A 16,634-nucleotide genomic window follows, 5' to 3' on the forward strand; every position below is an offset into this window, starting at 1 on the left:
ATTGGGCATTATTTTCATATCTTGTAATGATTATCAATTCAGATGAGATATCTGCTACATCAATAACATTAAACTTTTTTGAACCTGGTCACTCGTTCATGTCTGCTGACTGCTTTCACCATCAGATTGAACTCTCTATGAAACGGAAGGGAAAACTATACGATTTCAAGGATTTCTTCGATTGTGTTCAAGACGCAAACTCTTCAAAAGTTTACGTTAAGCAAATGTCTGTATCGGATTTTTACGCCTGGCCCGATTGATCGTCTTTATACAAAATAAACATAACCACACCAAAACCGTATTTACACGATATAGCATGCATAAAAGTAGAGAGAGGAAGCAAACATTTGTTCTACAAATAATTCCTTGAGTCGGATTTCATAACGCTTAAATTTCTAAAAAATAAATATATGAAGTCAGGATTTTATAGGCCCGCTTCAGCCGTTCGTTCTCAACCAAAAGGAATTAACATCGAACAAAAAAAAGAAATTGAAAAAAATTTGTTTTCTTTCTCATAACTAAAATGTTTGAAATAAACTAATTTAATTTGAATTCTTATTTCATGTTTTATTAAGTATTTTTAATAATGTATAACGTAAATTATTGCATAGGGCCTTTTTTTGTTTTCTCCCAAAGCTAAAAAGCCCTATCTACACATAGTCCAAAAAGTCTCCGTACAGGGATAATTTTTTTTTTAATTCTGCAAGGGAAAAAGTGATGTGCAATAATAGAGCTAAAGTGGGAATACTGATGATAGCACTTGTTCTCCTCTCGCTCTAAAACAAAATTCCATGCATTTATAAACGAAAGATACCGTTATGAATTTAATAACGTTGAGGGCCCTGAAAATAGAGACAAAAAAGTTTCCGTACAGATCTCATTTTTATGTTATTTAGTTTTGTGTAGTTGGCAGTGAAAGGTTCATGATAAAATTTTTATTTTTTTTTTTTTTTGTAAGTTTTAGTATTCTTAATGAAATTTCAGCTTAAAAATTTCTTTTCACCTAAGGAAAGAAAAATGGCAGCAAATCATAATCATTGTATATATATTTACTATAGTACTCTCATGAAGAGGAACGATCGAAGCGACATCTGAGAGGCGTGGAGATGATTGAATTTGATCCCTTTTTTTATACCCCTCAATAGTTGAGAATGTGGGAAAATTCAACAATAATTAAAGAATAGAAAATAGAGAAGAACATATGCAAATGTAGTAGGAGATCGAGGGAGATAATAGCAACAACGTTTTGACATTATATGTGTGTATGCATATTATACATGAAGAGGAAAGTTTTTACGGTTATGCTTTGGCAAGAAATAGAAAAAGTATTTATAAGAGAAACAATAGGTAGTGAATATAATATATTTTGTAATATATTTGCTTTTGAATTCAATAGGGTGTTCCTGATAATTGTCTTTATTTTTGATATGACTCTTAAATCAAAAAAAATTATATTTTAACTTTTTTATACCAAAAATGTAGTTTCATGTAATTCCTTTAGTTTGTCCGTTTTATATGTATATGTATATATTTATAAAGGGTGAATTTTTAAAAGTTATATGAAAGTTAAAAACAAACACATACAATTGGAAAAAATGCATGAAATCTTTATTTGAATGGATAGTACAGTCCATATAATTTAATTTTTGAAGATTATTTCATGCAGATGTTGAACTTGACCACGCCTCAAGGGGTCCATTCGCTTGTTCGTTTGTAAGACGATTCATGGTGCAATTATAGACCAAATTGAAGATGTTTGACAGTGAAACAAAACACGAAACGTGCGTCAGCTGTTTAAACCAGTGTTGCCAAAAAGATAACAGGTACAAAATCTCCCTTCACTTTAAAAGGGACTCTTTTGTTTTCTAAGGGACTTTTTTCCTTGATTAGCTTTTAGGTAATAATTTTGGTTTCGTCAGTACTTGCAGTTAAACCTCCAACTATCTACGAATTCTTTAGTGAGATCTCATATACTAGAGTCAATTGGGCTATTTGTTCTGATAAGATATCCATTTTTGAGAAGTTTTTGTTTGCTAAATTCCTAGACATGCTAATTAAAATGCCCGCCGAAAAAAAACTCTTGAAACAAGGTGCAAACTCGGCATACAATGCACTAACAAGTATGTTTGTATCTTTTACAAGAAAAGACCCCAAAGGATTAAAACCGAAAAAAGTAAAATTTTCTGGACTATATGAATCGAAGAGTTCCATAGAAGCAATTAATGTTATCATAATGATATCTCCACACAAGAAACACTTCCATTCTGTCAATTCAGTACACCCTATTTAGCCGTTAAAAAACACAAATCGACCTAGTTTTGAATAAATTTGAATTTTTGATTGTGTTTATACTTGGTGCGTACAAATAACAAATAATACGCAAGAATAACAACAACAAAATAACTGAATATATTTAAAATCTTTAATGCATCATATGCCAAATATGGCAACATTTCATTTTTCAACAAAATTGAAAATTTAAAATGAAATGAGAATTATTAATTTCAAAATACCTACAACGTTATTGTATACATAGCTACAAACATATGTATGTATTTGTATATGCAAAATATGGCAACATTTCATTTTTAACAAAAATTGAAAATTGAAAATTTAAAATCTAACGACAATTTTTAAATTCAAAATACCTACAACGTTAAAGTATACATATGAATACATATGAATATATGAATGCATATGCGCACATCTCCTCTACATTCACACGTGAAAGCAAACAAAATGTAAACAAATATTATTCCTTTTTGCTTTGAAATTTGTATTTTGGCTATCTCCCTCGAACATATTAATGCTTATGAAACCTAAACAAATTTACTTCTCTCATTCTTTCTTTAGTAATTTTCTCCTCATTCTTGATTTCCTACCAAGCATTTTGATACACGCAGCGCCATAAACGGCGTGGAGATGAAATAAAAATGTTCGTTCCATAGGAGTACTATAGTAAATATATATACAATGTGTGCCGGAAGAAGCCATTCATTCGAAAGGCAAATAAAAAAGCTAGAATGGAGTATTATATTTACTGACGAAAGTAAATATAACATCTTCGGTTCAGATGGACGCCGTATGGTGTGGAGAAAGCCCAATACTGCTGTGAATCCTAAAAACTTCATACCTACTGTAAAGCATGGATAAATTTGGGTACTTGAAAATTCTTAAGGAAAACCTACATTCAAGTGCTCAAAACTAGGTCTCGGCAGCAACTTCATTTTGCAACAGGACGACGATCCTAAGCACACCTCCATGGTGGTAAAGGAATGGTTGCTGTACAATGTTCGTACGCAAGTTAAACATCCGGCTCCGGGCTCAGTCTCCAGATCTCAATCCTATAGTGCACTTGTGGGATCACTTAGAAAAAAAAGTTCGGCAGCATACAATCGCCAACAAAAATGACCTCAAAACGGTCCTACTTGAGGAATGGAACAACATATCTCCAGATACGACCCGTAAGCTTGTCCATTCGATGAGACACAGATTGCAGGAAGTGATCAGGAACAGAGGAGGTCCTACTAGTTATTAAGTTTATTTTTGCCTTAAGTTAAGTGATTTTTTGTTAGTTTTTTCGTCGAAAAAATGAACTGTACGGAGACTTTTTTAATCCTTATTTTTCATATTGTGCTGTGAATTTCTTTTAAATAAAATGCTCTATATATTTTGTTGAAAATTATTTTTTGATATCATTTCTGGAACTGCTCAAAAATGTTCGTTATCTTAAATTCTATACTTTAGAGATTTAAAAAAAAAAATGTCTGCTGTACGGAGACTTTTTTGATTATGTGTACCTTGTTTTCCAAATGAATACAAATTTTGAGTTTAAAACTATTCCAAAAAATAAAGGAACAAAAAAGCTTTACAAAAAACAATTTTTGGTATTTTTCACTTTTTACCTTCAGGTCGCGGTTAACGATTTAGTGTTTTCATCATTATCTCGAAATACTGAAAATGTTAGTTGGGGCCTTTACGAGATTATGGGCAGTAAAGAGGACCTACTTCAAATCCATGTTCTGATAGCTTCTTTGTTTGACAAACTTTTAATTTTTCAGTCGACACCAACGGCACCAGTTTGTGTCGCCTGCTTGCTCTTGAAAAGGAATCGTATACAGCTTGTTCGGTTCTTCCAATAAAGTGTCAGTTCTTTTTACGTCTAAATAGCAAAACATTTTTCTAATTTATTTTTCAAATAAAACATTTTATTGCCAATCTTATTGATTAAGGTTTCCTATTTCTAAAATTATACAAAAGTTTGTGTTTGAAAAGTCCGAAAGTTCAACTCAATTATGTTTTTTTTTTTTTGTAACTTTATAAATGTTCCCAAATCGTTTCTACTTTTATTTTTATTCTTTTGTTTTTTTTTTTTTTATTTTTTAATATAAGAACAAAATTACAACTACAAAAATAATTATAATATATTATCATTAATATTATTTATTGATTACATTAATATGGTGTATTGTTTTTTTGTTATAATATTGATATTTTTTTTATATGTGTAGTAAAATATTCAATTTGTTTAAATACAACAAAATTATAAAATAAATTCTGTGGCCTTTATTGCACCCACAATATTATTAATTGATTGTGTAGTTTATACTTTACAAAGTCGTCTAATTATTAAAACTTAAAGAGACACAATTAGACAAACAAAGGGAAAAAGAAACAAAAGAGAAAACTTCGGTAAAGAGATTAGATTTTGTCGAACAACAGAAAAACAATAAAAGATAAACTCTTTCATGACTCAATCCATGATTATGCACATGATTTCCTTAAAACTACCTTAAAGTGGGATAAATCTAGTTCCAAATTTTGTTTTTTTCAGTTTTTTACGCTTTCTCACGTTTCTTAAAGTTCCTCTTCGATGCACATCGATGGATTATGTCCGAAATGTGGGACTTGTGGTCGAATATCTTCATAATTTGATTTTGTGCCTCAGTTATGCCATCGACGATGATCTTGCTGCGTTGCATGTTGCCCTAAACAAATCCAAAGCAAAATGTGAACTTTCATTCCAAAGAGAATTCCTTGAAAATTCGTCCTTACCTTAAGAAGATCAGAGATCCTTTCGATGTCGGGATTCTTGCCATGAGACTCCATCTGCTTTAGCATGGATGTCAGTTTCTCATAGCCCTTGCTTTCACTTTCACACTTGAAACAAAAAAGAAAAAGATGGACAAACGAGTTCTCATCAGTTACATCGCTTTTATTAATCTTCCCAAGAACACTTACCAGATCTTCCATTTGAGACTTCAAGTGATGCACCTTCCATCCATTTATCTTCCCCAGGACATTAGCCTGGTTAGCTAAATCCATCACAGTTGGGCGGCGTTCCTCCCGTGGCTTAACATCACTATGACGTTGGAAGTGGTTATTTGCAGCCTTCCAATTCTGTTTGTAACTCTGTGGAAGATTTAAGATTGAAGCTTGTTTTTGTTTCCAGATTTTTCTTGAACTTACATTTAACAAAGTACAAGTCCGTGGCTTCCTGATTACGAATTCTGTGGGCTTTGTGTTCTCCTTATTGGAATTGATGTTCTGATTGTTGTTGTTGACTTTTGGAGGTTCATTCGAAGGCCCACCAGCAACTGGAGCGGTTCCAGGAATCGAATTAGTGGTTCCATTTACATTTGACGTTTGAGAAGAGTTCGAAGCTGGTGGATTCAGCGAAGGGAGTGATGAAGCATGACTCTGAGTCGACTGTTGGCTGTCATTCCTACAAAGCAAACACAAAAACATAAATATCAAACATAAACAAGGCCTAAAGGCATTGAAATTACGTTGAGCGTCGTGATTTCTTTCGTGGTGGACACTCGATGGCTCCATTTAAATGAGACTGGTTTGGCAGAACAGGTCCAATGTGGTCCCTAACTGCGACTGGGGCTGAATTCTGATGATTGGGATACATCTAAACAAAAATATGAAAAATAAACAAAAGTTTCACATAGATCCTGAACTTCAAACCACTTACATCATTAATTGGATTAAAATGCGACTCATTTGGAATACGATTGACAGGAGTGAGTTCCTCGTTTATCTGTTGATCCACTCCGGGACTGGAATTTGCACTCACCGTAGTCGAGCCATCGGATGAAGCCGGAGACACCGCACGCTGTTCTTTTTTGCCATCTGTTGTGACCGAAGAAGAAATGGTCGAGGTCATTTGCTGGGAACTCATGGAAGATGCGTTCGATGAGGCTGCGCCCATCGAGAGCAAAGTTGGACCCAGATTCTTGGCAGCCCTTATTGGGGAACCATCATTATCACGTTTTCGTAGAAATGCCGTGGAATTTATAGCACTGACGGCGCTTGCGCCAGCCGAAACTTTGATAGAAGTCGGCAATGGAATCACCATGTGACCCTGGGACTGCTGTTGCATTTGTTGCTGCTGTTGTTGTTGGGATTGTTGCGAAGATGCTTGGCTTGGGATGATTATCTGATGATGGGTCTGCTGATTTGAGGGCACCTGCTGTTGGACTGTCACCTGTTCGGATGGCATTTGAGCACTGAAGCGCACTGGAACCGCTTGAATTTGAGCAGATGTCGACGAGACTGGGATCTGGAGCTGTCCAATGGAACGATTCGATGATGGCACAACTGTGAATGTGGCCGACGAAGGGGTATTAAAGGGCAACGATGTTACAATGCCCGCGGCCATGTTCGAGGATGTTACAATTTGATTGCTGGACATTGTGCTGCTGGTGACAGTTGTTGTGGTCAGCGACAGCACTCCTGACGAGACTGAAACCGAGCTAGCCGGGACAGATTCGTAGTAGAATGTGCTCCCTGGCGGAAGGAATCCAGTTCCGGTGCTAGGAATCACTGTAGTCGTAGAACCCCCACTTGCCGAACCGACCACCGAAGCGTTCCCTCCACTGTGCGGACGAGCATGGTGAATAAAGACGCTCGTTGGCTGCTGCTGCGAGTGGTGCTGCTGAGTGGCCGAGATCATGTCAGTGACTTGGCCACTTTGTGACCCTCCTGTCGACTGCGATTGGTGAGAGGACTGTTGGGTCATCATTTTGCCAACTGTCAGCCCGCTATTCTTTATCGGAGTGATGGTTCCAGTGAGGACGTTGCTGCCTCGTGGAGTAATCGCCAAGGGGACCACCGTAGCAGCCGAGGAGGAGACGTTCTGTGTGGTCATGAGTTGACCAGTTGCTCCGCCGCCAATGTTCTGGCTAACGTTGACAATTTGTGTGAGTGGCGATTGGGAATTCACCGAGACAGTTTGTTGCTGCGACTGTTGGGTCAAATTGGATTGAACGCCCAAGGCCGACGAAGTGGCAACGTTGGTGTTACCCACGGATGCGGCTGTAGAAACAGAGGCGCACTGTATGCTGGCCGTGCTGCTGGTCTGTTGCTGGGCATTTGGGGGCAATTTGCCAATGCCCAATTGGGTGATTGTTAGGGACGGCTGGACTTTGGTGGCCATTGTGGCTGGAGGCCGGAGCCCTATCTTTCCACCGCCTGCAGTGTTCACGATAATCGGTTGAAGCATCAGATTGTTGGCGATTCGGCCAGTCGAGCCGATAATCTGTTGAGCTGTTCCTCCCGGTTGCTGCTGCAGCTGAATGATTCTTGTTGTGGGGATGCTGGCATTTCCACTGCTACCTCGAGACTGCAAGGTTCCAATGCCAGAGGTTACGTTGGCTCCAATGCTGCTCGCATTCACCGATCCCCCAGGAACGGTGGTATTGACCAGTGGAAGATTGGGTGCTCTAATGCTGATACTGGTGGTGTTCATACCGACTCCAAGTTTGGCTGTCGAGAAGGATTTGTTCATGGGAATTGGTCGGATTTGACGTTGGTTTGTCAGAGGAGCGACGGCAAAGCGTTGGGTTGCATTCACTCCTGGATTGTATTGCTGGGCCTGGGAATTGGAGACATTTGTGTAGACAAGAGTGGCGGTTTGCTGACGAGGCAGGACCGTGGCCAGCGTGGCAACAAAAGCTTGTTGACTCGATACTGTTTGGAGAGCTTTAAATGGAATGAATGTATTAAAAAAACTTGTGTTTTGATTATTTTATCAAGAATCAAATCTGTTCTCTTGCTGACCGCATACGCAAAGTGAGCCTTATTCGTTTGAGAACTGATTTTTTGGGAGGAGAGACTCTTTCGCACGGAAACTATTCAAAAATTGAAGCTATTTTCAAGATTTAAGATTTATTCATACAAATGTTTGAGAAATCAAAAGAATTGTTACAAGGGAGCGATCATTTCTATACTTACATTGATTTCCCGACTGCTGCTGCTGTGATTGTGAGCTGACTGCCACGACGTTGCCTGTGTTGCCCCCGCCACTCACACCAGAAGCAGAGATGTTCTGAGTGATGAGGCGCTGCCTAGGCTGATGATTTATGGCTCGAATCAATTGGACCTGGCCTCCGTTGTTTGCCATCCAAGTGGTTGTGGCTGGCGAGATGACTGTCGTGGCCGGGGACGACGTATTTCGAGTGACTGTGGTGCCACGCACGAAATTTCCCGAAAGCCCAGCCATGGGAGTGGCCTGGGCTCTAATCGGAGTTACCAAACGTTGTCCTTGCATGCTGGTGGAGGTGACACCAGCCCGCGGGAGATAAGTCGTCTGAGTGACGGGTCTGGTGACAGTGATCGATGTGTTCGACACAGTTCGTGCTGGCATGGCCGTGATCTGGGTCCGGCCAGCGCCTTCGATCTGCTTCAGCATCGATTGGGCCATCAACGTGCCCGGAGGCATGACAACGCGGACTTGGGTTGATTGGCCACTGCTGGCGATGGTTCGGAAGGCTGCGGTCGTCTGCTGTTGCGACTGCTGGCCAGCATTGCCCCCACCAACACTCACAGGCGCCACTTTGATCCCCCCTCCGTCCATGGCACTCGTCTTGACGTGAGTTATTTTTGCTGTGACTATGGATACACAAAATCGAGAATTGAGGCAATATTCTTTTGGGTTTTCAGATATTTCTATATGTAAAAAGTTTTTCAAGAGACTGTACCTGATTTATCGCCACCGATATTGTCCGGGGCGCTCATTCTTTTGGATTTCTGAATTTCCTTCACTAAATTATGATGGAATATAAAGCCAAAGTCAGAAATTAGTTAAACAATTTATTTAAGCAAAAGAAATAACATTTTAAAAAGTTAATTTTTCAAATTGAAAATTTTCTCAACTTGCCAATAATTGGTTTTATCTTCGAATGACAATGAGAAATCGGTTGGTATTTAGATTTTTCAGATAGATTTGTTTACCTGCTTTAAGTTAATTTAAACAAATTATATTAAAATAATTGAATTATTTATATTTTTGGTGATTTTTTAGCAATCAAATTAGAACTTTTCACTTTGAACAAAAATGTCTACCGAGAAAGCTAAAAAAGTGAAGTAAATTGAATTGAAATGGAAATACAAGTGGAATTGGAATGCTTTGTTCGATTTGTTGAAAAGCAAGAGGAATAAAATTATCAAGTGGGAAACACAATGTAAGTTGACAATTTCGGATGATTAAGGTGGAACTACATGTATCTGCAATTTCTACAAAATAAAGATGTTAAATACAGAAATCATATATATTCAATAGAGACGGACAGTCTAAATTCAAAAGATCTACAAGAATATAGAATAAATCTGCCATTTCGCGCGATCATATTGTTTTTTGTTCAACAGAAAGCTGAGCTAACTAACTCTCTGACATATTATCTTTGGCATGACTAAAATAAAGATTTTGCATACAATTTGTTTTCCAAATTGAAAAGGAATAAATTGACAGTTGTAGCTTTCATGAGAAAATTCAAACGAATAGTTCGACTGATTTGTGTTTGTGTTTCACACAATTTTAAATACAGATTTCTGTCAGAAACATTTGTTCGGTTCATTTTAGTGAGGAAATTTTTTCAATAACAGCAACCAATGACTGCTATAACTGACTTTAAGTTTTAAGGATTAACACGTCATAGGTCTTGGGAAGGGAAGGGAAATTGAAATATATAGCTAATATCGTGTCAAATGCATGTCCATATTCGTTTACATTGGTTTATGACAAATAGCTTTGAGAGCAAGATAAAATACGGTGGTATAAGATAATAAATCTAACTGTTATAATTTGAGTAATTTAACATTGTCTTTTGACAGTTGAAGTATCATCTCTTTACCCCTCTCTACGCTGTATCAAACCGAAGCGATCTGCTATTGGGGGAAACAATTAAAAATGATCGACTCCACCCATGCGAAACTTTATTATCCTAAACTAAAATTGTCGTACACTATAAATCAAAATTAAATGTAAAGAATTCAAAAACTAAATGAAATGCATATATCGTAGGGCTTAACCACATTCGGTAATAAAAAAAATAGCTTGGGATGTGACCCACACTGATAACTTCACATCCCGTCTATCAATTTTTGTCTTGCTTATACGGTTTGTAGGTTTTCGTGTTTTGTTAAAAAAGTTGTCAGATTAATATTTCTAAAAAATTAACTAGAAATTAGCAACAATATTTTGCACATAAGGAAATGGTTTGATTTTAATTTTTGTTTTGTTAACGCGCTTTTTTTAAAACCAATTTTTATTATTAGTATTTTTTTTGAAGTTTTTATTTCCCATATATATATTTTTAATAAATTTTAGCACATAATGAAATAATTTTAAAATCAAGATCTTTATTTATGCACGAGATATTGAAAACCGAACATCAGTTTTTAACAATCTTGCGTGTTTTTTTTTAGATTTTAATTCTCATGAAAAAACTGACAGTTTTTTTTTAATTTACTGAATGTTGAAATCGATATTTTCGATAAGATTAAATAAGTTCTAATGCAATATTTTTTTGAAAATTAATTTTAAGTAATGCTTTTTAAATTAAAAAAAATTTTTTTAATAACGTTCAATTCGATCTTACCCAAAAATTGTATTGAAAGTTGAAAACTATATGTTTTACAAGATGAAATTAGTTTGAAGAAAATATCTTTAATTTTTAAGTCGAAAATCAATTTTCTTACTCAAACTTTGAGTATTTTTTTTTAAGTTTTTACATGCACATACATGCATCTCTCTAAAAATCTTTTTTTTAGACTCTGGAGACCTTAAAACGTCGAAAAATGTAAAATTTTCAATTCGGCAAATCGATCCAATTTCAATAACTTCTTATGGGGAGCTTACAAGTTGAAAGATAAGTAACAAAACATATCGCCTTGTAAATAGTGGTTTCTAGCTAAATGGGAAGTTTTGATGGTTTTTGTCTGTATTTTGACATTTTTGATGGTCAAACTGTGTGGATATATCTCTTCGGTAAGATTTGTAAATTGATAGCTTGTAGCTTTTTCATACCAAACCCAAAAGTGGGTTTTCGGCAAAAAGTTTTCGAAAACCCGAAAATCGTACACACCGAACATTTACACGTTTTCATTTGACATTTAAATTTATTTAACACCAGATGTCAAATTTTGTGTTGATGAAAAATTTGTGAGTAAAAATTTTTGTTCTTCTCAAATTATTTGTGAAAATAAAATGCATTCTAACCAATTCAAATTGATTTTAACGTAACACTAGCTCGGCTCGAAGAAGAGTTTTAACTGAAGCCCTGGGACAGGTGGAGTACGCTCACGACATGAATCAACAAGAACTACAAGCTCGCTTGGCTGCAGCTATACTTTTTCTTTACAATTCACTAAGGAGGAGCTAATTGCCTAAGAAATATATCATAGAATCAACAACAAACAAAACTGTTACAATAAAAATTAATTTTATTAAAACAACAAATTCAATCCAAAATACTAAGCTTATGACTATTGCTTCTGCTGGCCAAATGTCCCCTCAGAATCGCAATATATTGTGGCCATCCGAGTAACTTATAGGCGGGGTTGAGAAGAGCCGGAGCAGAAAAGGTGAATTCCTAGTTCCAGATTCGTACCAAAATCACACTCATCCAGAAATCACTGAAGCTGTTATGATGGGCTGCAATTTCTCCATGACTATCTCTTTGGTTGAAGCTTTCTTTGACGACTCACCTGGCTTGTCCAAAGGAGTGATTTTAGCATCGCTGTCCATCAAGGGGCGATAGCGCACTGTTGTGGTTTTATTTACTGGAACAACTATTCCCACATTGTAGAATGTTTTGGCGGAAATTTTAATAGCCCGCTGTGATATAGCCTTCACCAAATATTTTCTTTCATACTTATTCTCCTCCACAAATGAACTTATCGCCTTTGGCTTTGTCATACATATCTCCCAAACCCTTGTAATTAAACGGAGTTACCGGAGAGTCTTTCTCCAGGTAGTAAGCAAAAGCGTCGAAAATATTTCTGGCGACGAGTTCGAAGACGCATTCCTTGGAAAAGTTATTACGAACTATGAGCAAGTCTTCCTCGTCCTTGGGGTAGTCACACCACTAGTCATAGTGAACTCCGGTTCCTCGCTTAGCAAAGAGCATTTGAAACTCTGAAGGATCATACAAAATCGCCAGTGCCGCAAATAAGAACCAAGCTTTAATTTTCCACCTTTTTTCGTAAGTATCCTTTTTTCTCTTCCGTATTCTGTATATAAGAAAAGCAATAATTCTTATGTTGTAAAGAAATTGTGTAAATAATATTACTTATTACTACCAAATTTATTTTAAAATGCAGTTTTGATTACATTAAATTGAGCGCTGAATGTTTCGAAAAGTTTATTTGTTTAGTTCAACTTTGAATTGCTACTAGTTTTCGAGATGTTTTATATAAAACTTGTGGTTTACCAAAAATGAATGGGAAAACTTGAGTTTTCGATGTAGGTTTTCGGCCAAAACCGATAATTTCACGAAAACCGGGTTTTTGGACTTAGTGTGAAAAGCCTATTAAATCTTTTAAAAAATGCCATTTGGAACCATTTACATCTCTGTTTTGATGCTTTTTGTTGTTCTTTGATTTGTGTGCATAACATTATGTTTGCTACTATGTGGGTATTATTTTCCTTGGAAATGTTTAAAATTTTAAAGGTTTTCCTTATATCAACTTAAAAAAAAAAATTAAGGCGTCGTTTCATACCTTTCCATGAGGAACCAATATATTTTTTTTATTGAAAATGTGTATAAACTTTGATTTTTTCAAACATATGTCATACACATATATAAATCTTATTTAGATGAGTTTATGTTCACCTTTTAGCAAAAATTGCAAAAGCATTCTATTGAATGTTTAAATTGTTTACAAAAGTGATTTATTGCTATCGGGTGGTTTACGTATTTGACAAAATTCGTAAAGATTGATCCGAATTTTTAAATTTGAACGCTTTCAAACGGCTTGTCAAACATTCTATAATAAAATATATCGGTATTATACTGGTTTGATAAGCAAATTTCATTAGACATTTTCCAGCAGTGCAAATCATAAACAAAAATTAAAAAGTGAAGATATTTAGAAGCAATTTTTGAGGTTATTTATTTTTTGTGCCGACGAAGAAAACACAAATTAGGGATCATAATTAGAGATGTTTGAGAGGAGAACAAAGCTGTGATTTCTGAATAAAATAAATAATACTAAACGTTTTTTATTGGTAAATTTATACGCAGCGCAGCAAAATCTTACACACTAAACAACAACAAAGAAATAGTGCGGATAAATAAGGCAGCAAAAATAGTGCATATAAATAGTTTATATAAAGTTTTGGAATGCTGGAATAGAATGACACTTCATCCAGTTCCAGAAATATTTTTTACTTAAAGGTTGGCAGGATTTTATTACCCTGGTTACAAGAGGAGATCGAGGAATCGAATTGAATCGAATTGAGATTTCGATCCAGGTATATGGTGGCACTGAATCAAGGAATCGAATTCAAATGGAATCGAAATGACATTTGGGTTGTATTTGTGTGCGTACTGCGAAGTGAATAACTTTCAAATTTTATAACAATGCTCTCAACACAAAGCCGAGCGCCAAATTAAATTCAGCTTATAACCAAAATTACTCCATTTAAATGGAGTATTTTTGCTTAGAACAAACAAGATGGAAGAAACTTATCGCACGCACACAAGCAAGACCTCACACACCAATAACTCGATTCCCCGATTCAGGTTTACAAACAAATTTTCGATTCGATCCACCTCTTTCAGTGGGATCGGATCGAGTAATCCTATTTCGATCCGATGCAGGTCTATACGGCGCTAAATCCTGATTCAATTCGGATTCAATTCTCCTTGTAAACGCGGTATATTATTTGGGGATGCGTTCGTATTTTTCTTGTGCTCTGTTTTCACTAGAATAAAAATAAATTGGTTTGAAATATTAATCTACGATTAGACTGTCAACGTAAATATTCAATGCGTTGACTACTTGACATCACCCAAAAATCATCAATAATCACAGTGCTATCTTTAAATTGACGTGTGATGTGTGTTAGGACTCGCCCAAAACCAAAGCGAAACATTTTATGCGAAAACAAAACTTCCGTCATTGGTCGGGTTTAAAGGCTCTCCCAAACCAACGCGAAAGTGGCACATTCACCGACGCGGCATTGTTTGTCATTTTTGTTATCGTTGTGAATGATTCGCCCTGATTCGCTTCGTGTCAGTTATCGCAGTGTAAGTTTATTTTGAGAAGAGAAAGTTTAATTGTATCGCTGAATGTTTCGCGTTGAAAACTGAGTTGCCAGCAAATGGGAACTTGTAGGCAAGACGGGCTTACGGGGAAGGACAAAATCTCCCCTCACACCCTTCTGTTGGCTTTTAGTGCGTGTCTACATTAGATTTTTAATGCTGGGTTTTATTATGTTCGTTGTGTCCGTACGATGAAGAGAAAATCAATCTGCAGATCCCTATCTCACACCCTTGAAATCTATCTATCTTTCACTCATACAATACAAAATCTTTCATGTTGAATCCAAGAACATTGTTTGCATTTGGGCTTTAATCTACCCATCTCTCTCTTTTTCACTCACATATAATCTACCTGTCTCACTGCTGGCACCTAACATTATGTAAAAATTTAATGTGGGGAGGCACTCTTATGTCATTTCAATCTTTCAATTCATACTCAACTCTATTCTGACTGAACCTGCATGTACACATTAATTTGAACTCTTATTCAACTTTACATAAAAACAATAATACTTTTTCAACACATCCCTTGAGTACGTATTTTCAAAACTGTTATTTGGTGGCTCCGACTCTGAGTGAAAAGAAACAAAACAAAACAAAACAATAATTCGTGGACAATGGAGAAAAGGTAAACAAACATTTTATAAACAAAGAGTATACATATACTCGTATTAATAATAAAGTACATTTTTATTCTCAGATCTAAACGTTGGACCACTGATGAAACGAAAGCATTTTTGCATTTTTATGCTGCCAGGAAGGAGCAATTTAGCCACCCAAGGAAAAAACGTTCGGCGTATGGAAGCATTGTTGAAGACATGATTGCGGCTGGCTTTGTAATTATTATGAACTTAATTTGATTAACTAATAAATGTTTAACATATTTTTCAGGACTCGGGTTTAACATCGCGACATCTTGAGGTAAAGATGCAGACGCTGCTGAGGGCGTACAGAGACGCTAAGGACAATAATGGTAGAACTGGTGCATCTCCTTGTATTGCACCGTTCTTAGAGGAAATGGACGAGCTATTTGGTAAAAAGCCAAATTTTGCAAAAAGCGATTCGTATAATTTTGGTGCCAAAAGTGTTTCGGTAAGAGGGTAATTTGTAATGTGAAAATAGTTTAATTATTCAGTTTCATCACCGAATACGTCCTCAGCAGCACCATTATTCAGCTCCTCAGAAACGTTTGAGTCTCCTGTCTCAAATGATTCAGATTTTTTTGATGTGGATGTAGAGTTTTTTTTGGAAGAAGCTGCGGCCTGTTCATCTTCATTACCAACAACAACACCACCACCACCAACACCACCACCACCACCACCACCAACAACAACACTACTAACAACAACACCACCGACAACAACTACACCACCAACAAGAACACCAGCAACATCAAGGTCAGCCGCAATAAAAAAAAGGTCTATGTCACGCTTGTAGTACCCGTAGCATGATGGTTAGTGCGTTGGACTGTCATGCAAGGGGTCTTGGGTTCAATCCCTGCCTGTGCCACCTTAATTTAAAAAAATAGTTTTCGCGGGTACTGCCTCTTGCGAGGAATTGACAAATCCTTCAAGAGTAATTCTTGTCATGAAAAAGTGCTTTCTCAAACTAGCCGTTCGGATTCGGCCTAAAATTGTAGGTCCCTTCCATTCCTGACAACAGTACTCGCACACAGGAATGGTTGAGAGTTGTAAGTCACTAGGCCCTGGTTCACAACGGACTGTTGCGCCACACCATTTGATTTGATGTCGCGCTCCGACTACTATAAAGAAAAAATAATGCAGAGGCAGCGCGAAGCGGAAAGATTTGAAGAACGTTTCCAAGAGCGTCAACAGGCACAGCTACAGCTAAAAAAAGCGGAGGATCGTAAAAAAAATACGAGTTAATAGAAAAACTGCTATCGAAATAAAAAACTCGTTACTAAAATTGAATTGTAGTTGTTACTTTCATGTTTTTTTCTTAAAGTTTTGAAGGTTGCGGTCGTTAGTATCATTTGATGGAAGTTTGCTCAAGTGAACTCAAAAAGTGATGCTGGTTTGATGCATTTATGAATGATTGCCGAAATTGATGGTGCGATGT

At 36.4% G+C, this 16,634-nt stretch overlaps 2 protein-coding genes across 3 annotated transcripts; one reads left to right on the forward strand and one right to left on the reverse strand.

Annotated features, from left to right (window-relative positions):
- Positions 1–4,188: 4,188 nt before the first annotated feature.
- LOC129942351 (mucin-19) lies at positions 4,189–9,379 on the reverse strand. Of its 2 annotated transcripts, none has more exons than XM_056051225.1 (9): positions 9,241–9,379; positions 8,988–9,050; positions 8,242–8,898; positions 5,981–7,989; positions 5,790–5,917; positions 5,470–5,725; positions 5,242–5,412; positions 5,056–5,160; positions 4,189–4,988 (listed from the first exon to the last, which is right to left on the reverse strand). In XM_056051225.1, exons 2-9 carry the CDS (start codon positions 9,022–9,024, stop codon positions 4,839–4,841), a joined length of 3,513 nt encoding a protein of 1,170 aa, XP_055907200.1. In that variant the 5' UTR covers positions 9,025–9,050; positions 9,241–9,379; the 3' UTR covers positions 4,189–4,838. The 2 variants fall into 2 exon arrangements, with proteins under 2 accessions (XP_055907200.1, XP_055907201.1); XM_056051226.1 differs by having other exon boundaries at positions 9,167–9,344.
- Positions 9,380–14,182: 4,803 nt separating this feature from the next.
- LOC129952101 (uncharacterized) lies at positions 14,183–15,659 on the forward strand. The gene is made up of 3 exons (XM_056064537.1): positions 14,183–15,183; positions 15,256–15,391; positions 15,447–15,659. The coding sequence occupies exons 1-3, from the start codon at positions 15,173–15,175 to the stop codon at positions 15,657–15,659; spliced, it is 360 nt and encodes a 119-aa protein (XP_055920512.1). The 5' UTR covers positions 14,183–15,172.
- Positions 15,660–16,634: the final 975 nt, after the last annotated feature.

The sequence above is a fragment of the Eupeodes corollae genome, chromosome 1 (assembly GCF_945859685.1).
Source record: "Eupeodes corollae chromosome 1, idEupCoro1.1, whole genome shotgun sequence".
Taxonomy (NCBI): domain Eukaryota; kingdom Metazoa; phylum Arthropoda; class Insecta; order Diptera; family Syrphidae; genus Eupeodes; species Eupeodes corollae.